The sequence below is a fragment of the Cygnus olor genome, chromosome 1 (assembly GCF_009769625.2).
Source record: "Cygnus olor isolate bCygOlo1 chromosome 1, bCygOlo1.pri.v2, whole genome shotgun sequence".
Lineage (NCBI taxonomy): Eukaryota > Metazoa > Chordata > Aves > Anseriformes > Anatidae > Cygnus > Cygnus olor.
In genome coordinates, this window is record NC_049169.1 from 74,767,127 (window position 1) to 74,791,168 (window position 24,042).

Here is a 24,042-nt window from a genome sequence, read left to right on the forward strand (position 1 = left end):
ATTGGACGATAGTACTGGTAGACTGTAAAATGAACGATTAAAAAAAAGGCAAAATCTCATTCATATTAGGTATAGAAGAAGTTTGCAAGGAAATCTGCATGTCTACCATTTTCCAGTGCCTTCATCTTCCACTGGCATACCTCAGCAATGGGTGTACCCACAGCTGCAAGCATAATTCTTATGCTCGTGTCCCTGTATCTGCCATCAGTAAGAAACTTACAGATTACACCACCTTGATTTAATCTGTTTGACCTATGATGTCAATCCTCATTCAAGCTTGTGAAAGTTGCACATCCATCAAGTAGGAAATAGTAAAAAAACAATTTGGTGGGGGCAGACATTAAAAAAAAAAAAAGGAAAAAAAAAAGAAAATCGGACGTGTTATTGCATTATTTTATATTTCTTTCTCAATTCCCATTACTCATTAAGCTTATAGAGAGATCAAACATATAGTCAAACTTGTTGGTTCTTGTTAGAATCATCTTGTGATGATTTCTTTTATGTTCCAGAATTTTCAGGAATTTGACAGTGAGGGAAATGTCATTATACAGCCAGGGGACTTGAAAAAAGTCTTGTTCAGATTTGGCATTCCAGTCACCCCAGAAGACTTTAAGAAGCTTTGGCCAAGGTATGACAACTATAAATGATTAGCTCTTGCAATAATGTATCTTTCATAGGATTACAAAGCCCTTGGTAGTGCAGCGAATGACAATAGATTACGCTGCACAAGAAATATTTTATTTTGTTATGATCGTGACCTTAGGTCATGACACCATGTTACAGGAGGCTACATCTTATAACACTGAGCTCAAGAATACAGTTAGGTAGATTAGTTTCCCATGAATTCAAGGACAGGATTTTCTCTTGATTTCAGTATTACTGATCCCTTTAACATACATTTGCTCTTTGAATGGCACTTTAGGTCACCAGCTAAATTAACTTCCTTTTCATCAATTTTGTTTTATACACACAAAATGCTTGCGTTAGTTTGTGGTGCATGAAAGTCAGTTCCAAGTGTCTCAGGTCAGCTTGGAAATACACAGAAAGTTTCCATCAAGGAGGTCCATAGAGTCTGTATTATGTACCTGTCTGAAGTCAGTGCTACCAGCCTCTCATTTTCAGAGCAAATTGCTTACAATATTTTCTACCTAAAGAAAAGTGATTCTGTCAAAAGAAAAATGCCACATACCAAATGCATAACAAAAGAGAGTAAGGTAATTTCATGCTGTGTAAAAATGGCAAATAATATCATGAAATGTTTTTATAGACAACTAATTTGTTGTGAAATGGGTAAAATACTTGTCTGCCTTCAACAAAGAGGAGCTGTGCTATAGACTGTGTTTGAAATGGCGTAGATATCAGCTGTATCTGACATTATATAAAAACCTGCCTCCATTACAGATCTATTTTAAAAAAAAAAAAATCATCACTCTCTCTTAATGTATAGAACCTGGGTGTATTGCTTCTCGGTTTCAAACTGCATTAAATATATGTTTTTTCTTAGTACTGATTCATCTCTGAATTATTTTCTACTCCATTAGATTTTACTTTCCAATGTTATTCCTTATGGATGCCATGGCACATTGAAGAGTATCCTTTTCATGTAGTTATCTGCTGCACAACTCCACTCCCATCAGCCCCTCCCTTTATAGAATAGCTAAAATCTCTTATGTGCCTGATATGTCAGTAACTTGAATAAAGGAATTAGAGTGAAGCTGAGGCTAAATTAGGCATTACCATGCACTGGAGCACTAGCAGGGGGAGAAACTGCAGGGGGAAAAACTATGGAAAGGTTTATACCTAAGACAATATGAAGAGTGTTTATGAGGCTAAATCCATATTTCTGAAGGATGATTACAGTTCTGAACATCTCAGATATGCATGACCTGTTTGAGATATTTGGGGCTGAATTTTTAGGAGCCCAGTTCTCTGTGTCTCAAGTCAGACACTGAAATGCAGCAGTTCTGAGAGCTGGAAAATACTCCTGACAATTTGGTGCTCAGGATAGTGTTTTCTGTGATTACAAAGCAAAGTCCTGTCTTTCGAATCTCATATAAAGTCACTCTCAGTGTGGTATGGCACCTCTGCAAGGAAGGGAAGTCAGTGAGATTTGAGCTACTAAGTCACTTAAGATCATCTATAATGCATTTTTATGAGGAACACTTGATTATTTAAAAAGAGCATTTCTTTTTCTAGGTATGATACAGATGCAAAAGGATATCTTACTCATCAAAAATTTTTACAGAAACTGGGGATAGAGTTTGCACCTACTGACACAGGGCTCAGCAGACACAGCACAGTGGACATCTATACATGTTTAAAAGCAAACTATAATAATCAGCAAAAGAAGCATTCAAAGCTGGAAGAGCAGCAGCAACAGCACACTAAAGCTCTGCATGTGAGAAAAATGAAAAAACAGATCAAGTAAATTGATCTTACGAGCTTAGCATATAACTTCCTGTGTTTGTGTTTAGTTTGTTAAGATGATACTGCTACTGTGTGTAATACAAATGTAATTTTCCAAACAGTCTTTGAAAAGGAGTTTCTGAAGGTACTGGACCAGGCTTATACATAGTGCTATTCCCTGGATTTGCTAGAGATAAGCCTACCCTAGAGTGCATCATGAAACTTTTTTTAACATATTCTCCATGGATGTATATTACTTATTTTACAGACTTCATGGCAGTAGCTATTCTGACAAATCAGAGTGTCCAGGAACATTCTCAGACACAATCATCTTTGCTGATAACCTGCCAAAACAATCCTTGTCATGCGTTGGCCTGTGTCAAGTACGATTCTCCCTGATCTCTCCCAGCACAGTTTGGGAGCAAGAATGCCCCAAGGACTATTTCTAATAGTCAGTTTGCAGGCAACTGGTCTCTTTTCATGTCAGAAGGTTCACTAAGCAGAGACGTGCCAGCTGGCCTCTGTGTCCTGAGCACTCCCTGGCCTGTTTATTGGTATAGTTTCAGCTTGTAGTTACAGTCTGAACACTGCTGTTAGATCAGGTTGAAGGGAAAGAGCAAGTGCAGATTTGTCACCCTACAGGTCTCTTCTCAGACTGCTCCAGGCAACATGGACTTAGACCTACCGGATCACCATCAACAGGTGCTTTTCATTTAGCTGGAATGATTGTGTGTGCAGGACACTCTGGTCCCTTATCTACCCTGTCCCTTGGATGAGAGCCAAGTAGCAAGCACAGTTGGTTTCACAGCCCTCTAGCCACTAGTTAAATTGTCAGTAAACGGCTGCATAGAAGCAGCAAAAGACAACCATGACAAGGATAGACCCTGGCTCCATACAAGAGAAATAATCATCTTATCTCTAAGCAAGAGGAGTCTCTGCATCACACAAAATCAACACTCAGAGTTAATAGGTCATTGCTCCTGAGAAGAGCATTTGACAAACAAATGACAAAATGATATCCTACTCACAGTGGAGTCTAATGATCCATGCTTGCCCTAGTGAGTGAGCAGTGATCAGCCTGCTGCTGCTATAGGATTCCCACACCTGCCAGCAAAATGAGGCAACAGGATAATCCTCTGTCCCACTACAATGATGTTAAAACTTTATATTTCCAGGCTGTAGACAGACACCATCTGGATGCTTATTGTGTTTTCTGCTCATGCTTTTACTCTCCTCTTGAACTATTTTTTATTTAGGACTATAAACCCTCAGGAGCAAAAAACAGTTAAAAACATACCTCCAAGAGTACAGATTTGGTTTGTGGAAAGGGTCTACATGTTGTGGGAGCTAATAAATTATTGTTGATAATAATGATAATTCCTCATAACATTTTTGGTAAAGGTGATACACTCAAAAACAAAGAAGAGAAGTCTTGTCTTGCAGATAAAGAGGCATCTTGGGAAATCATTAAACAACAACAACAAAAAGAGACACCGCAGAGATGCCTGTAAGCTAAGGCTTTGGGCTTTTTACCCTGCTTTTTTTAATACTGTTTTTTCAGTGTTCCAGGCAGGTTGAAGGAATCAAGGACAAAGCTCTCCTTTCTTTTCAGCATCACAGCTTTCCTACCTGCATTGCAGTTCCCAGTGTCATAAGCTGTATTCATGACACACACAGGTATCAATGAGCATTTCACCTGTAAAATATTCACATAATATACAGCAGAGATGGTTAGGCAGCTGCTGTGTTATAGGCATTGCTTATTATTCTATTTGTAACTGTCTGATGTGAAACTTAGGCCGAAACTATGTCATATTGGGCTCTTCTGCTCCATTTGTTGTACCAGCTGGTTGTCTGTACTCTTAAACTTGGATGAAGAGCTCTTTTGGTCAGCAACTTTCAACTTCTAACCTGTTTAGTGCAATGCCAAGTGCAAGGCCTCCCTACCTGTAGAGCTATAAATAAAGAGCAATTCTGCAAGTAGAGAAGATGCTGTAATACAAACAGAAATTGTGCAGTGAGATTCAAAGCTGCACATCCTCACCCTGAAGCAGCTGGAGAGTAATTAATTCAACTGGGAAGACATGCAGGGTAAAAATAAAATAGTGATGTGAAATTGTGGCAGGTTCACATCTTTTACAATTGTTTAGTTTTGAGAACCTAAGGTAAAACAACTATGTATATACCTATGTATATGGCAACTATACACACAAATGCATACATAAAAGTGCATAGCGACTTCTTTATTGTAATTTCAAAGAGAACAGAAATTGTCAGACTGGGCCAAGGATAACTGGATTCAGTTACCTGGTAGTAACCAGAGCCAGGTGTTTCTAGTTGAGGTGGAACAGCCTACTAGTCCATGGATGTGCAATATTCTGCCCCTGCACTAGGGCTGTCTAATCCTGGGTTATGATAGAATTTGGGTTAAGCCTGCAGGCAGGACTTCCATAACCTTTTCAAAAATTGCATTATAATTATTTGTTAGATTCTGGCTTTTCTTGATTCAGATACATAAAACATCCAGTTCTGTTCTTAATCTTTTCAAATTTCTGGCACCTGTGGCTTCCTCTGGGAATGGATTCACATCTTAACCACTTGTGGTCTGCAAAACTAAGTCTTGTTATCTATTCTTGTCACCTTTTGGTTCTGCTGAATGTTCTCTTGTCTGCCGTACTTTCCCACCCACTTCCTGGCCAGCGGGAACAGTCCTGTCATAGTGGTTCCTGTCTGATTTTTCCTCTCGGAAAACTAGAAGAACAAGAGAAGTCGAATCCAGGCCTTTGAACTCCTCAGATTTTACATGAGGCCTCAGAAAGCCATAAGTGACTCTTACGCCTGAGCCATTGTCTGACAAATGACATGCAACCATGTAGTGGCTTTGAAACCACTGTGAAGCAATCCAGCCAAGGGTCAGCCTTCCAGTCCAGGACCAAATAGAGCAGATGAGATATGGCAAGTGAAGTTGGGCATTGTGCCCTCCTACTAAAAAGTCAGTGTAAGGAGATCTGTTCTTGGTCAGAAAAATGGATGAAGTGGCTGCAAAATCTAACCCTGGTGATCCACGTGGTCCTCAGCCTCCATTTTATTTTGAAAGAATTGGAAAAATGATTCATTTCACTGATTCCTGTCAAATTCTGATTGGAAGGAGACAGTTGCATGAGGTGTGAAGTTGCTGTGAAAGAACCCACTTTAGTACCTCTGGGAACAGCACCCATTGCCCCTTCTGTGATCTTGCTTAAGCTTTCAGTACTACTTGCACAGTGGCTGCATCCAGCCCATGTCCTTTCTTCAGGCTCTCTGCAAGGGCTGTAAACCTCAACCTAACAGCTTTGGAGCAGTTTCAGTGCCCTGTGAGTACACACTGTGAAGCAGACAAAAGCTCTGGACGTCTTACAATTCAAAACATATTGCTGTGCACTTTTTTTCCTTTTTCTTTTGTTGTAACTCACAGGAACAAATCGCCCAAATTAGAAACAGACATTGAACAGTGGCTCTCCAGCTTTTCAAGAAAAATGCAAAACATTTGCAAGAATGTTTTTTTTTGGCAATGTAGTTTGATCTATGGTTTTAATCCTCATTTTCTCCATGCACATATTTACTGCTGTGAGTGGAATAATTACTGCTTAGAAATCTTTAATGAGTGCAAAAATGTTGAATACCTCAATTTTCCAAAAATATTAATTTTAAAAACCGTTTTGACTTTTACCTCAGCTTTTGCTTTCATTGGGAATATTTAAGTGGGAGATGATAGTGGTGACAAAGAGCTATCATTTAACAGCATGGCACTGAAAATAACATACAATTGTAAAGGAGTCCAGAATCTTTTTTGCAATGAGGGTAAAATGTGGACCATATCACATCCTAAAAACACACCCTTGCGAGATGGGAGGTGCAGTGCTAAACAATCTTCCAGGGGAGGAGCAAACCAATATCTCAGTGAAATCACAAAGTGCCCATATGGTAGTCAGGATTTATTTTTTTCAGTTTTCATGTTACTGTATGCTGCTTCCTAGGTGTGACTCTCTTGGTCTCTTGGGGTGCTGAGGCGCAGCACCCATCTCCTCCACTATTCTCCCTTTCCCATCTCTGTAAAGCCATAGTTCTTAAGCTGTGGCACATTACAGGTACTCAAAAAAAAAAAAAAAAAAAAAAAAAAAAAAGCAAACCCTGTCAGCAGATCTTGGATTTTTGATTTGTGTCTCTGTTGGAAAATCTGTAGGCTTCTGAACATAATAAGTTAAAACCCATAGATCCAATTAGCAGATATTGGATCTTTAGGGTCTCATATCTAAGAGGAGGTTGAAGGAGTCTAAACTAGTTAGTTAATAATTAGATACATGGAGATTCAAGACAGTAAAGCTATCTTGAGTGCAATGGCACCACTCTGATGTGTATCTTTCATAGCATCCTTCTACGTTCTTTCCAATACAAGTTTTGCCTTGAATCTTTTATGGTAACAGGAGCAGAATGTGAAATAGAGGAGGGTATTATCTAGAAAAAAAGCGATTTGAAAGTGAGAGAAAAGGTGATAGCTCTTTAGGGGCTTTTAGAGACTCTAAAACACACTGGCAATATTGCGGTTTCCTTGAAAAGATTCACATCATGCTTTGAAAGCTATATACAATGGCTAAATTCATCATAAGGAAGCTCACTACTACCTTTTGGAATATTACAGAAGTAGAAGCTATCAGTGTTTTTAATGGCAGGGTGAAAGGGCAATCCATGCGGCTACTGAAAGTAAGTTCAATATTGTACTCCCAAGGAAGTGTGAACTTTTGAAAGACACAGGTTTCATATGAGAATGCACAGGGAGGAATCCTTTGAAGAATTTTTGTCTGATTTTAAAATAATGAATCAGTCAAGTAGTTATGACATTTTGAGAGATTCCATTTTAAGGGATCAGATGTTGATTGGAATCCAAGATCCAAAGCTACTGAAAAGATGTCAGGAAGGTAGGGTGGGTTTTTTCTTTTTTTCTTTTTTCTTTTTTTTTTTCTTAAAAAAAAAAAAAAAAAAGGAAAAATCTGTTTAGTCAAGCTAGGACAGTTGTAAGGGATAGTAGAAAACATCAGAAAGGGGAGAGGACATGCCGCATGTCATGAAATGAAAATACACAGTTTTGAAGAGACCCTTCAGAGCTATCAGTAAGAAGTAACAAAAGTGAAAAATATGAAAATTCGCAGGTTCAAATTATGTCCAGGAATTTGGAAATACTGCAGCAGCTATAAGAAATAACGTTGTAATACCTTGCAACTGGGTAAGCAAAAACAACACAGAGTACCCCACACACTCCCAGATCTGTATGAGGGCGCACAAACCAACCATGCAACAAAGCAGAGATTCTTTGCACAAGCTGCAGAAGGGATCTGCAGGCTGAGAGAAAATACCTCTAAATTCAAAACTGGTGCTCAATGTTACCTTCAAAATTTGGCTTACGAATCTCCACTTACAAAGACAGACTACTGAAACTGAGGGTGTCTACCAAGAATCTAATTCCTACTAAAGGATTATATGAAATTAAATTCGAAAGTGAAGATAAACATAGTAGTTTAAGTTTATGCTCAGAAAGAGATAATATTAGGTCTAAAATATGTCTTGCTCTGGGCTTGATTAAAGAAATGAATCTGGTGAAGGAACTGTAAGAGATCGTGCCCAGAAATCTTTCATGTCTGAAATAAAGTAGACACAGAATATAAAATTGTATTTTCACAACAATTTGTGCTTTTAGCAACATTCCTCTGTTTATGAGAGAGAAGCTCATAAAGCAGCTGGATCACATAGGAATAATGCTGTGAAATTTACAAATGGAAGAGCCAATTAACAACAGGAACGTCAAAAGGCAGGCTGCTGATATTGTCCTTATATAAATGGGGCTAAGTGTATCTTTCAGGACAGATACTGTCCTATATTTACTGTCCTATAAAGGATATTTTCAGGAAAATGACTGCACACATTTTTATGAATATAAATAAACATTTTATGTAAATTCAGATTCTTCTGCTGGATCCAAGTAAATTTCCTTGGATGTCAAGGGTTTAACACTATGCATCTTTAAATCACTGTACAGAACATTCTGCTTGCGAAGACTTCCTTCAGGCTTAAATCCTTTTCTTGTCTTCAAAGGAAAGTGTTAGAAAAGCTATTTACTTGAAGCAGCTATGGATGCTTAAATAGGTACTGAAGATGTTGAGTAGGGAGAAAAACTGTGGGGAATCTGAAGAAGTAGAATTAGATAAATACAAATGTAAGGACAGTGAGATGGCAAAAAAGATTAACTGGAAACGTGATAGAAGAGATTTGTTACAAATGTGCCATCCACAAAGATAATGAGGGTGTCCAGAAGCCTCTTAGCACAGTGAATATTACATGAAAGTTCATATCACACTGACAATCTGTGCAAGTAGCTTTTGAGTTACCACACAAAATACTGGGCTGTAAAATTGGGAAAAGCATTCCTGAGTCATGGAATGACTTGGGTTGGAAGGGACCTTAAAGATCTAGTTCCAACCCTCAAAATGTACGGCATTTATAAAGACAACTACTTGCCTTACATGTATTGATGCTAAAAGATAGACAAAATCTTCAAAAAATGGCTTATGAACAGTATTATTCAAAAAATAATTAGTGGAAATGCATGTCATATGCTTCTAGGGCACTTGTGAACACCATAATTCTAGGTAGAGACTAAGAGAGCAGAGCTTTGTCTCTGCTATGTGATTGTAAGAAATGTCACATATTTGTTTATTGGTCTGTTATGGTCAGAGCTGACACAAATCACTTTGTAAACATGAGAAAAAAAAAAAAAAAAAGGACCAACTTGTGGAATATAAAAGCTGTGTGACTTTTTACATTCTTCTTTAACCAAAACTATTCAATTTTACAATAAAATTTAAGTTGGAGAAATAATTACTGATCAAAAACATACTTTCTTGAGCATTCAATGAGCTTACTCTTGACAATAACACAGAGAATGACATAATACCTGGAAATATGATTGGGAAAAAAAAAAAAAAAAAAGAATAGCCCCACTTCAGAAGAAGGTGGGCTGGGTTTGGAGAAGCTATACAGAAGATGACAGTGCGGAAAGTCATGAAGGTTACGACCTGCCGGGTAGCAAGGGCATTGCACACCAAGCCCATATGACGAACTCAGATCAAAATTTTCTGCGTTCAGTGGCATACACTTTAGAGGTAACAGCATAGTGTTGTCAATGTATTATGACCTGATATGCCTCATAGAGTACAGGAGGCTCACGAGACCTTTGAAAAATGTGAAAGAAAACACCATATGTCAGTACATCTGAACCTGTTGTAAGTAATTGACTTCGGCATTAACCTGAATCTGCGTTTGGATTGAATTTAACATCAGAACATGTTATGGCACATACTAATGCTGAATTTGTTTGCATATGAAGTCCCAGAATTTCTGTCTAACAGTGATGCACTGTTCAGCATTTTGAACCTGGAAAGATTTGTAGGGAATGAAGGATTTTAACATGCTACTTCCAATTCAAGTATCCTAAATTCAATGGTGAGCTGAGCTCAGACTTTTAAAAGACATTTAAAGGAAGCTGTGAAATTGAGAAGTGATCCATACTTTCACCAAACTTGAGGAATGTTTTTCAAAAATGGTTTATTCCCGTTGAAACTTTGTTAGGCAGAGAGTCCCAGTACTCCTAATTTAGTCCGTATAATATTGGAAGGTACAATGGGTCTGAAGCATATAATAAATTGGTAACAACCCACCAAAGTCATATTATAATTCAGATTTTTTAAGGTAGGTGATGCTGTTTGCATACACAATGGTGTTTCCTGTACCCTGAGGGCTGTGGGGAAATAATTCTTTGTTCATAAGAAGTGTAAACTCCAAAAGGATGGATTCTTAGGAAAAACAATTGGCAAGGAAAATGTATTGTTCTTGTAAAGGCTGTACTGAACTTACAGCTTCTTGAAAACAAATGGAAAATCAAGGATTCTGCAATGCTGTGAGAGGAAAGACAGCACCAGTAACTGGAGCTGAGATCAGATGCTGCTGAGCAGATCCATGAGAGCACTGGAAAGACTTACTGAGTGCTGATAAAAAGCATATGATATTTAGCATGCTCCCTGTTAGCCTTATTCATACAAAGGAGAAGATGTAAGGATCGGGTGCTGCCTGATTGGTGGTGGCTTAACAAGAAGCAGAGTGAACTGGTCTGAGTAGTTAGATCCACAGCCCAGCTTGTTGAGGGACTGAGGCAATCATGCTTGATCATGTGGGTTACATGGCTGAACAGTGTTATCGCTGCAATAAGCCTTTTATGCTACAAATCCTGATTCTCTGAAGAACCCAGACTCTGTGCTCTGTACCCTAGGGCTGTCAGAAAGAGCAATCCCAAAGCAAATGGAGTGCAGCTGTAGTTATTAACCCAGATTAAAACCTGTTGTTTTTGCCATAAGGGTATCCTCTTGTAAGTGCTGAATATATGTAGCTAATTTATGTATACTTGGTAATCCACATCAAGGCACAGTTCACAACTAGTTTGACCTTTCATTAATCTTAAGCAATTTTGCTGGTTGAAAACATGCAGAAAGGAAAGATATTTGTACCTGCCTTATCCTCCTGAGCCCAAACATGGAGAGGTTTTTGTTGAATGAGGAGGAGAGGGATATTGCTGGGGTTTCCAAACTTTGATCAAAAGGTCCCCGATGTCAGTGAAATATGAGAGACAAAATAAAGTGGAAGGCATAGTCAGGATTTTGAGGCCTGAATTTGATCATGTGTCAATAGCCAATTGATAGTCAATATCAGAAAAAATTTTAAATGCTGATCCTAAGTCCACATGAGTCAGCAGAAGTTCTGCATTTCTTCCCTTGGGCATGGGTCAGGCCCTGTGCCCAGTTTTGCCCAGATTTGCTCAGGTTTAACTTTTTGTAAAACAGTTCTTCTGACTATATCAAAGTTCCAGGAGCTTCAAACTGCAGGAAGTATGCTGCCAAACCCTCATCATTTTACCAGCTGACACCAAACATCTTGTAACTCTGATCAAACAGGCTTTAAAAGAGAGGACTGTATTTTCTATCTGCAGTTCTGAATGGGGAGAGTAAACACTTAATCACCCAAGTAACATTTGTTTACAGTGGGAGGTTTTGGCTATGCAATTCCACATGCAAATAAAAAGGGGGACGGGGGAATGAGGTTTATTTGTAAACAATTTGGCAGTCTTTGAATAAATCATATGGATTTACCACACACAAATAAGCTCAAAATCTTTCTCTGCCCTTCCACCCCTATTTTGTGTATTTGTTTGTATCCTTTTCATGTGATGTAACAAATGAGCTAAAATAAACATCTGTTCTCTTTCTGGGATAAATTTAGGGATTACTTCCAAGATTTCAAGAAGGCCTTTCATAAAATGGATAAAAATAGAGATGGCTGTGTAACAGTATTTGACCTGCACAGGATACTACAAGAATTCAACTGTTACCTTGATCATGATCAGTTAAGCAGTCTTCTAAACAGGTTTGTATGATTATCTTCTAGTCATCTCTTTGGTCACACCCAGCAAAACCTATAATCTTGTATTTAGTGCTAAGCATATCGGAAGCCTTGTTAAAACTAACAGAGATAGCTACATGCTTAAAACTGCATATGACTGAGAAATCTTTTTAGGCCAGGTATTGGTTCTGCAGGTAATGAGAATGAAAAGTCTGCTTACATAACGATGGTTTGCTTTGAATCTGTGTATTTGTTTGCTAATTTTATTTATTTGTTTCAGTGTAATACAGCAAAAGGGGTGAAAGAGACCCTGTTCCAAACAAAAGCAGAATAAAATCAGGTTATAAAATAGGAATAGCTTTCAAGTCATCCAATGCTGCTGCTATGCAAAACCGTGCTTTTAATTCAGTGTGTTAATATGAGCAAGAGGAAAATTCTCTTCGTAGAAGCTGAGGAACACAAAGGACCTGCTCCAACTTTAGGTAGTTGAGGTTCTCTGCCCTAAACAGCCTCTCAGAGGTCATATGCCTGGCAGCACTGGGTTTTGTTCTCCAGAGCCTGCCAGACCAGGCTCTTTTTGAAATAAAATTAACTAAGACTTTTCACAGTTCACCTTTAATTGGGTGATAAACTTTTTATGAATTGAAACCTTAATAGGAATCTGCTGCTTGTTTCTTTCTCAAAGACCTCTTGATGATAAACACCTCCATTCATTGTAATTTTGTGCAGATCATTCATTTCTTGTTCCAAAATAGTCTTTTCTAAATAATACTGAGTAGATTAGCATATGCATTTAGTTTTATTACTAAAATTTTAATGCCCACTTGGCAATTTATTTCTCCGCTGAAATGGTGTTGATTATTTCCTTTTCCGCACACTGTCTCCAATATTGGAGCCAGATTGACATGGGTAGTATGTGGGAGTGCTGTGCAGCTGCAAGATGCAAAATCAGGGCTCTTGAATTTTTCTTTTCTTAGTAGCAGATATGGGGTCTATAGTTAATTTCTTTTCCAGCCTGTTTCATAAAGTTTCCTCTTTGTTTTACTAGCTCTCCCCATTAATTAGACATTCTTGTAACTGGATATTCTGGTGATTGGTAGCTGAGGCATTGGTCTCCAGTGATTTATTGTGGAAACAGAAGATGAAAGTACATTACAGTAATTCTTTTTTACACAGGAAAATCAGGTTGCATGGTGAGGCCATCTTCTATGTGAAGGCTTGGCTCTCTAGGTGTTGCCTTGACCATAATTCTGACCAAAAAAAAAAAAAAAAAGAAAGAAAAAAAATAAGCTTAATGCAAGACTAAAAAACCCCAGCCTTTCCCCTGCAGCTTACTAGCTGCTTACTTATTACATGTGTGCAAATTATCTACAGTTCTGATGATTGTCTATAAAATTATTAAAGTTTATTAAAATCCTCTCCATGGCTGGTAACTCTAAAGGTCAACCTGGAACAATTCCATGGGAGCCAATAAACCTGTATGAAAAATCCCCAAAGCATACTGTACTCTGGAGACTCTGTTTGTCTTTGCATGGTAGGAAATTCCAATAACTGACTACACTGGATTTACACTGGGCAAGAGTAGAGCAAGCCGATGCTATTGTACTCCCTTGTGGTAAAGAATTCTACAGGTTCATTAGGCAGGTTTGAAGTCCTTGCTTAAAATACACTGTGTCTTTTCATTAAGAAGTCACAAGTCATATGACAGTGGAGGAAAGTATCTTTCCATGTTATGGTTAACGCTATTCATTTCATCTTAATCTTTCATGCTAAATAACCCCTATTCTCACATATTTTCTGCATATGTGAAACTTGCCTTAATTCCAGTCTTTTTATGGTAAACTATCCATCTTTGAATAAAAGTTAATTTAGTTTGGTAACTCAAGTTCTCTGGAAAAAAAATAAATAAATCATATGCGAGAGCTCATCTTTCCCCATGCTGATATTTGATGCAAAAATATATTCAGTGTTGTTACCCAGAGCTATCTGTAGTCAGCTATGTAACCCACTGAGTTTCCAATGTGACAGAACATGAAAATCCCCGGTGTCCCTGATCCAGCAGATGTTTTAGCAGATGTAAATCCAGCAAGTTGTGTGTGCAGCCTGCAAAGCCCTTGGGCAGACCTCCCAGGTACAGTCTGACCACGAGTGATCTGATCAGGATCCCTTACGGGCCACGGGGCTTTGCAAGTCAGCAGCAGCAGCTGTTGGGCCACATGTACCAGCCCTCTGTGCAGCTCAGGGGGTGTACCAAAGGAAGGGAGGGCCAGTGCCTGAAATGCAGTGGGGCTGAGTCCTGCCCTCAGTTAGGCATTTCATTGCCCACACTTCATGTTAAAACCTTTGTGCTGTGGCCACTGACACCAGGGCCAAGAAGCTGTAGAAAAGTTCTCTAGTGGCCTGCCAAACCACAAAAAGTGAAGCATAGGTTGAGAGTGAAGTTAAGCCTTTCCACCTCAAACATTAGGAGAAGTTTTGTGTGGAAACTGATTTTGTTTCCTACTATGTGGCAGACGAATCCTGAGCATGTATTCAGCTGTGCTGGTACACCCACGTAGTGTGTCACAGAGCTGTACTGGATATGTGAGCTTGTGGTTGGTACCAGCATACCAGACTGTGTGTGGTACTGCTTCTTTCTTTAGGAGTAGTGATAACCATGACATACTGAGAAGCTTAAGCAGCACATCAGGATCTGTGGGTCAAAGGTATTTTTGTAAAGCAAAGTCAAGGGAAAGCTCCTCAACTACCTAAATTTGGAGCAGCTCAGCAATAGAGCCTGTTAGATTGTGACATGAAAAGGAGATAAAAGGACAAGGCTGATAGCCTATGTGTCCTCTGGCCACATTGGAGTTGATAAGCTCAGCAGCAGGTTGTGATCAAAATACTCTGCTGTGCTTAAAAAGCACCAAATTAATGCTGATGGACTGGAAGGTTGTACACTTGAGCCCAGGCTAAAGCAGTTCTCCTGTTGAGCATCTGGAGACTGGTCTGAATCTGCATCTGAGAGTGTGGTTGCATTTAATTGATGGGATTGGTGGCTTAGACCTGAGAAAGAGCTTGGGCTGGAGTTAACAGGATTTGTACACTGACAGCACAAACATATCTTGAAGTGCTGCTGCTGTACAAATAATAAATCATAATAATTAATCACTGCAGACAACAGTAAGATAATTATTTAAAATCATAGATATCTCGTTCTGTGCTTTTTCCCTTAGCTTAGGAATCAGCATTCATGACAGCAAGCTCTCTTATTTTGATTTTCTGAGAGCAACTGATGATGGCAGAGCATTTAAATACCAACAGAGACAAAAGCAGGCTGCACCACCTGCAAGCTTTTCAGCGCTCAGCTTAGAACAGACCTTAATTAAGATAAAAGAAATAGTTGCAACATCTTATGATTTGTTGTACAAGGTAAGTTTCATGTGGTCATGGAATATTTTTTTATTCTCTTTTTTCTGCCTGGCTGGGGACTAGCCCAAAGACTTCAAAACTTTTCTACTATTAATTGAGTGTTACCAAAAAGCTTGGCCTATGTATGAATAGTATGTTCTGACAACTGCAGACTTTTTAATTGATTGTATTCTGGTAACTTCACAGAACAAGCATATCAAATCAAGCCTAGAGGTTTTTTGAAGATAAGGATTGGAAAAGAAAAATAAAATGTCAAATCATCTGAACTCTCCTCTCTTCCCCAAAGCCCTTTTCCTTCTCCAGTTATCTGCAAACTGCATGGCAGGCATGTAAATAATCACGTCTTTTGAATATCTCCATTGAGTTTCCTAAACTGAGACTTCCTATAGGTAGACATAACGTGCTACTGCAGACAGGCATTATGGTTTTATCAGTGTGAGATGAAAAGAACATGTAGCAACTGAGGATACAGACATATGATCAGATGTGGACATATTTTAGTGGCTGCAGAAGTTAGCACCTGTCAACTGGGCTTCTGCAACTATCTGCAGTTATGATCTTGGCCACTCCTGACTCTGACACAGACAGATAAGGCACATTAGCTGACAAGCAGCAAGTTTCCTGGTTTTCCCATCTGTAAAATGAGGATGATAAAAATAACCCCTTTTCTCTAGAATTTTGAAAGCCCTGAATGAAAAAAAAAATGCCGTATGTTAAGTAGTCTTAGGCTGTTGTGTCAGAGCATACTGAAATGCAGCAGCCTCTAGAGTAAATAATTTTTGATGCCACAGTAAGATGGTTTTCAAGCATGGGAAAGAATAGTCAAAAAGACCTTGAAGGAAACATTCCTATCACAAAGGAACGTAGAGCCATGTCATCTGCACCTGCAGTTTCAGGTCCAGTGTAAGCTCATGGCCTTAGAGGCAGGCTTCTGCCTGCAAAGATGGAGAGTTGCTGCCAGCACAAGGGAAGAAAAGGGAACAGTGGCTGGAAACATGATGGGGGTAGAAATTCCCTTTTATCAATGGCTGCATTTCTGAATTCTCAATCTATGGGCTTTGTCCTGCAGTTAAAAATAACACAGGCTTGCAACAAAGACATCACTAATGATGTCACTGGTATAACTGAAAAAGAACAAAATACTGTGGGAGATGCTGTTTCTTTACAGAAATCTCTTTCCATGCTCTTTGGAGACTCCAGTGATGTTTGTAAACTTACTGGGGCCATCATGACATTTTTGGCCAGATAGACTAACTATTAAACAGCATACTGACTATTCATGTAATCACTTTGCATTTTTCACTGTAAGGGAAAAACCCCTTACTGTGCTCTGCATCATTAAAATTGGATGTAGATAAATACAATAGTCCAGGTTAGTGTCTGGTAAATTTTAACGAGGCACTCCTGGTGTCCTAAAAGGCAGTATCTGTCCTCTCATCCCTGGGTGCCTTGGAAATGGGGAAGGTCACAGTTTTGTCTGCTTGAAAATGACTTCTGACATGAACAAATTATCCATTTGATCTTTTAGGATACCATTTGGTCGTTAATATAACTTCAGACATTTTCTCCATGGACAGCAAGACTTTTTTGTGGAAAAGCAGAACTTGTTCTCATTTCCTTTATATGAGAAAATAAGAAAGTTCTCCCCTTGTTTCTGAGTCATTTTTTATGTAAGAGTTGCTGCCTCCCCTGTGACTGGGGAGTCTAACAACATGAGTTTATAACAAAGTGTTTGTTTTGTTAGAGGCAGATCTGAAAGCACAGTTCTTAAAGTCTAGCTAGTTGGAAAAAATAACATCCCATCCACGACACTTCTACAAATGAATACAAACCTTTGAAGTTTTATAACAAATAGTTTAAGATTTGTTAGTGTTCAAAGGATTCCTTTCCAATGTCCTTTGCATATGGTAGTGTTTATTTTACCGCTAGACAAGGTTTGTGTACATTAAAATATACATTTTTAAACCTGTTATTTAGAACAGTTCTAAAGCTAAAACAAAAACCGCTGTATTACACCAACATAACACAGTTAGCAGACTAGTGTGACCTTAATTTGAAGTTTTGAAAGCTGTAATATTCATTTACATTTTCTTGAATGAATGATATATATATGTAGTATCATAAATGAAGGGCAGAAAAAAAGAAAGGCACATGGTAAGTTGGTAGCAGCCAGGCAGAACAGGAGTGGTATGATCCACAACTTTTCCAGACCACCTTAATTCTGCCACTAATCTGTATTACTCTCTTGCATGTGTCCTGCTGCAGCTGTGCTAAATCTAGTATGCTTGCCCTGGGAAGCTTTTGGAAATCTTCCACAAAGAATAGGCAGGGCACTTTGTATGAGGGAGAATGAGAACAGAGTAAGCAAGCCTTCAGAAAAAGGTGAAGCTAATGAGAAGGAAGGACTGTTGAGTTCTTTATGGACTAGGCAGAAGAAAATAAACCCACCTTGCTAGGGACAATTATTCTCTTTTTAGGAACAAAAGGCAAATTAAATATACTCAGGCGAGTTTAATTAATGGTATTTTTAATTCAAAATATTTAAGGCAGACCTCATGTTTTTGGTTGTTTCCCCTCGCGTCTTCAGCCCTGCCTGTCCAGGAACATTTGGATGCTTGATACAATTCCTTATTGCTTTTACTGTAGGTTGTTTTTTATTTGCATATTTATATGTAGCACAGAAATATAGGCTATTTTTGGTTTATTTCAACAATTGCCTTTCATTTTTGAAAGAACAGAAAACTTCAAACTAAGAAAGGTTCTGGAAAATGTTTTTTGTTTCTCTATGTATAAACAAAAAAAAATCTGTAAGTAAAAAACATGCAGGACTCATTTCCATAGGAACTGCTAAATGGCTGCTAAAAAAGACTTCTCTTTTGTGGACTGCCTAGGTTTGCTTAGGTAATTTGAAATCTTGCTTCTCAGGCATTTTCTCTATCTGATAAAGAAGGCACTGGAGTAATTAAAGCACTAGAACTTCGGCAAGTACTTGACCACTTCTGCTTTAAATTACAAGACAAGCAGTTCAGGCACCTTCTCAAGAACCTTAACCTTTGCAAGGAATTGACAGTATACTGGAAAGCTTTCCTGAGAAACATAAACCTCCTCTCAGAGGTAAGAATAGTTACTGAGCTGTATTTTTCTTTAGTTGATAAAATCTAATGTGCTAGAAGCATCTAAATTTCACATATTTTTCTTTTGATCTCTGTCAAGCTCCACAAAGCCCTTATTGTCTTATAAACTGCTCTCAGAAGTTAAGTCTGGCACTCATGCAGATGTAAGTCTCTACATGTGGCAAGCTGAAATCATGACCATGGATGCTACCCAACTGGATGACATAAGATGTGGGATACCCAAATATGCGTGATGAATTCTGACCTGTCTAGATGGACTGACAGGAGGTGAGCAGAAAAGTGAGTGGATTGTGGAGCTCACCGCATTCTTAGCACCAAACAATAGCAGGAGTGTAGATGTAGTAGGAAGGTCAAACATGGAGGTTAGTCAAGTACAGAGAAAATCTTGACTGTGTCCATAGACACAGTTCTGATGCTCTGAACATATTTGTTGCAACAACTGAAATTAGAGTTGCTGTTTCTCTGTGGCAGATGTTTTTGTCTGCAGTGTCTCACCCAGATTAGTTCACTTGAGGCAGGCTTCAGGAGCAGATCCCACAGCTCATACTCACAGCATCCTTTTGTCAGGCAGAAATTCTTACTGAGCTTGAAAACAACAGGAGCATATCAAAAGGCGTAAGTAAAAGAAGTCTTTGTCCTATTTTAATTTCACAGTCTTTCCCTTTTCTCTAGTTTCTCCCATCTTAGTCTGTCTTGACCAGTGGGATTAGGGTGAAAGTAGATGTGAGCATATAGGAGTCCAAAGGACGTTACCTTACCGTTCATTTCTGAATTTGGCTAAGGATGTGAAAGCCTGTTACTAACTAGATACATAGCAGTTCTAAAAAAAAAAAAAAAAGGTATTAACTTGCATCTTATGTTCTAGGAAGTAACTATGTTTCATTTTCAAAAATATATGCTCGAAGCACAAATAAAATGAGAAAAATAATAATCATCACCCAGTGGAAAAACATATAAAAAGCCTACCACTTTATTGCCATGGCAATAACAGAATGTTGTGCTAAACAAATCCGTATAGAGCTATATGGTGATTAAATTCTGTGTCATAATGCAGAAGCTAGAAAACCAGTGAGATCTTTGTTTCAGCCTCTTCGTGTCCTGAGTCAGAAAGTCTGTCAGGGCTGGAGTGACTGACAAGAGCAGAAGGAGGGACCAAACTTTTTGGATGAAGGAGAACCCAAAAACAGCTCCAAAAGTTTGTAACATATTATAGGGTTTTGTAGTGTGTTAGTGACTTTACCAATGAGTGTCAGTAACCAATAGGCATAGATTTACCACAATACTTATTATAAGTGTAGCTTTATTCAAAATTTTATACAGTTGCTTAAGTGCTTTTATTCTCTGTAAATTTAGCATTAATATTTATAGTAGTGTAACTGTTACTTTGTCTTTAGTGGCAGTATTACATTTAGTTATAGTTATTTTAAAATAGTTGGGGATTTAAAAATATTTATATTTTCGGCTTATTAAAATTAAAATGCAGTCTTAATAGACATAATAGATTACATGGTTCTCAAGTGTAAAACATTGGAATACTTTTTATAGGTCAGAAAATGCTGCATTTCCCCTTTATTCTGCTATTATGCTGATATAATTTCAGTAAGTTTCAACTGAATCATACCAGCCCAAAGACGAATTGAGTGAAATACATCCGTATAATTATTTTAAGAATGTTTTTGAGTGCTGCAATATTGACCTACCAGCAAGCTTTCGTAATGACTTTAGAACAGGTGTCTACTTTTGCTAGGGAAGGTTTAGCTGTGATGTCTTCTCATCCTCCAAGGAGGTGCTAAGCTTCCATAACAACTTGACAAGCTGCACACTCCTGGGTTCAAGTTCTGCAAGTGTACATTTAACATGAAATATCTTTAGCAGTACTCCAAGACCCTGAGTACTTTCCACCTCAACTTAACAAAAAATAAGCTACCTCCCCAAGTACCTCTTTCAGGAGGTACTTGGTCCATGACAGGGTTGGAGCCTGTACTGCTTTTTTCTATATTGAGCATTCTCCTTGAACTCTTTTCTGTGCTGTGTTGGGGTAGAAGGGATAAATCCATCATTAAAATCAAGTTAATCCACAAGGGGACATTTTTGAAAAGACAAAACAAATATGAACCAGGTTCACAGTACTGGTTCAGCTTCCAGATGGTCTCAAATGTCATGTTTTCCATTTGGGTTCAACCCAAAATCTCCCATGCCTTTGCAATTTCATCCCACCCTGGGTTCATACGTATTCTTGGGGTTCTGTGCAGGTTCTGGGAGAAGGCTGGTAGTTAAATTACTCACTTCATCCAAACGTGCTACAGTTTTGGCTTGTAAAGTATGTATGTAAATTAATGAGGTATGCAACTCATTCAGGCACATTAGGAAAACTGACCATTACGCTATACAATTTGATCATTGAAGTATATTAAAAAGTAATGAGTAAAGTATGCAGCTTGATCATTAAAGTATGGAAAATTTACTGAACTAGTAAAGTACGAGCCTGGGATGATTTTGTCTCACATGGCACCTCATAAATATAACCCACAACCACAAAAGCAAATATTCACAAACCCAAAAGCCATACAGGTTTAGATTTTTTTTTTTTTTTTTTTTTCTTAAAAAATAGCTGAATAAGGGAAGTTGAAAAAATCTTGCGGAAATGATTTTTAAATGTTTTATTCATCACATGGGTCTTTTGATGGCTTTGACATATGCTAATGAGCTTTACATTCTGATTAACTCTTTAGAATACACACTATGGCATCTGTACATCTGATCTGATTTATATGAGCAGGATTCCCACTGAATTACAGCTCCATAGAGGTGTAGAGATACGCTATATGAAAATAGAACTAAAGAAACATGAAATACTTTAAGCAATGTGATTGCAGCTTAATTTTCAGGTAGGGAAGAACTGCGGTTATGTCACTTAGCTCTGATGTTGCTAACTAACTGCAGAAGAGCTGAGAAAGGAGGAAGAAGGCAGAGAGGACATTGTCTTGGGGATGCTGTTAAGCACCAGTGGACTCTCTGAGGACATTTGTAAAAGTCCAGACTCTGGAGCTGGGAATAAGCATCATGAACTTTTCTTGGCTGACCTGCCAGACTTATGATTAGCAAGGTCTGAGTGGAGATCTTCTGCATTAAAATAAGTGGCTAACACAGTCTGGCCTAATGAAAGCTACATGGGGAAATCAGACACCTCCCACCCCAAAAGAAAGTGTACTCACACATCCTTCTCCACTGTGAGCAATTTCAGTAGTGGAAGGGGAAAAAAGTAAAGAATGTGTTAAAAGCAATAGTAGAGGGAGTGCTGGTCAGATCTAGGACAACAAGGTTTTACACAGAATCAGCACACCTACACTGTAGTGGGTAACACAAGAGGAAAGGAGGGATTGCCATCAATTGTTTTGTGTTGTTTGACCTTCCTGCTGCTGAGGCTGATGAATGATTTGCGGCGAGCTTAATAAGCCTTTTTCTGTCGAGACCAGCAGTGAGAAGGAGGAGAGCAGGTCAGGTTGAGGAGATGACGGAGAGAAGGGATAGATCATTGCTTGTGCCCATTCAAGGGCAGGAATTGAGCTAATGAGGGATTTGCTGGCATGTGTGTCTTTCAGCTGACAAGGGAGTAAGTAGAAACATATTCGGCAAAACTGCTTTTTTTTTTAAAGGTGATTTAATGTTAAGTGATGAAATTTGGAAATTGGGCTGATTTCCAGAACTTCTTTCCAGGAAAAATCATGAAACATTTGAAAATCAAAGTAGGCATTTGATTTAGCTTTGTCCTGAACTTTCTGTTTGCACACCAAGTTCTCTATTTGTTTGTGTTTAGCTTCCTGTTGAGTTTCTCTGTAGTTGGTCTCATGCCGCAGAGTGCTTTCTTCTCTAGCTGAGTACATTTTGTTTCCAGCTAGTTACATCATATCTACTTGCCTGCAAAACTGCAGGCTCACTTATTCATGCCAGAGAGGATCCTGTTTCTCCTTGGACCAGTACCCATGAGAGGATTATACCCAGGAGAGTATAGCAAATGCGCATCTCTTCTTGAAGCCTGGCACTGTGATAAGTGTGCCTCCAGGTCCCAAGACTAGTATCCACTATTTACTAATGAAAAGCATTGAGTCTGTTGTTGCTGTCTCCATCTGTGTTGGGCATGTTGCTGCTGGAAAGTCTACAGAGCTAAGCCACTTGCTCTCACATCACATTGCTCTCAGCAGTAGCAATGCTGCAACTCCTACCTGGAAAATGCAAATGAAGCAGCTTCCTAATGCTCTTGGAAACTATTCCTAAACCAAAAGAGGGGACAGCATTGATGCAGCTTACCAGCTCCACAAACAGAGGGTGACTGTGCTGTGACTCTCCAAAACTCTGATTTGCACTGAGTGCAACTCTACAGTGTATCTGTTGTAACTATATAGTTCCAGAGCTACTATAACTATATTGTAACTATATTGTTCCAAAAACAAACAAACAAACAAACAAACCAAAAAAGACCATGCAACAGAGGATTGGCATCCTCTCCTCAGTCTTTCCATACTCGTGCTTCCTAAATTCATCAGTGTTATTAAGCCAACCCTTGTGCACTGTGTTCAGGCATGGGAAGATGAATTTCAATTGCAGCTATGATCTTCCTGTGCAATTGCACCAGGAATATGTGAAGACCTGCTGTACGGATGTGGTGCTTTTCCCTGTTTTGGGGGTGGGAGTTTTACAGGTTTGTTCATTAGTCTTCATCTACTGAACCTCTGGCCCTCGTGCTCTGGGCCAGTTACTTGGGCAGACAGCTGACTCAGCAGTCGTGACCTGCTGCACCAGAGATGACCAGGCCTGCTGATCACATGCCTATCCTCAGTCAGAAGTTCCACAAACTTTGTCCTCACGTAGAACAGCCGTTCTCCAGGGAAATATCCCTTCTGGGATATGTGCATGTTAGTGTCTTTCCAGTATTACATCTGCTTCAGGCTGACAAATATCAAATCTTTCCTTGTGCCATGATACAACCCCAAGTTACTAATAATACATAGTGAAACTGGATCAGAAATTTCCCTTCGTTGCTTCTGCTCTTCTTTGCACTGCCCTCCCCTTGACTACGATGTGCCATCCCTCATTGTGCTGGAATTACTTGTTTGAGATCTCTTCCTATTGACAATGCTTACCAACGCTGTACCTCCCTTTCCTTCTCTGGAGTAATGAACAAAAAGGTCTAACAAAAATACCTACAGGATACCACAACCAAAACTGCTCAGAAAGTTTATTTCTTGAAACAAAATCCCAGATAATTTACTCTGCCCCTCTCAAAACAGCATCTTTTGGAATTTAAATTCCGTTCCTGCTACCCAGCTTCCCCCTAGTTGTGCTTCTGCCCCTATTTAAGGCTAGAAAGCAAAATTTTAAAATGGTAAAATTTTCCTTGGGATGAAAGCCTCTCCTTCGCTTTATATTTACTTGAAGGGGAGGAAAAGGAGAAAGGAGCGATAATGGTTTTGAGAACATAGTATTAGATCATCAGATGTAGTACTGATGGGCTAGACACTGCTGAGAAGAAAGAAGAGCAGGGAGTCCTCCCTATGGCTCCTGCTTCTCAATCCAGTTCTACCTAGGCTTAATGTTTCATATTTATTTAATA

At 38.8% G+C, this 24,042-nt stretch overlaps 1 protein-coding gene across 1 annotated transcript in view; it reads left to right on the top strand.

Moving 5' to 3' along the window:
* The window catches only part of EFCAB6 (EF-hand calcium binding domain 6), an 86,652-nt gene that overhangs the window by 45,797 nt on the left and 16,813 nt on the right, over nucleotides 1–24,042 (top strand). Inside the window, 8 exon segments of the mRNA XM_040561488.1 lie at nucleotides 510–628; nucleotides 2,197–2,398; nucleotides 3,808–3,913; nucleotides 15,074–15,297; nucleotides 16,367–16,501; nucleotides 18,223–18,411; nucleotides 18,919–19,046; nucleotides 19,539–19,626. Coding sequence (XP_040417422.1) covers nucleotides 510–628; nucleotides 2,197–2,398; nucleotides 3,808–3,913; nucleotides 15,074–15,297; nucleotides 16,367–16,501; nucleotides 18,223–18,411; nucleotides 18,919–19,046; nucleotides 19,539–19,626 — 1,191 coding nt within the window.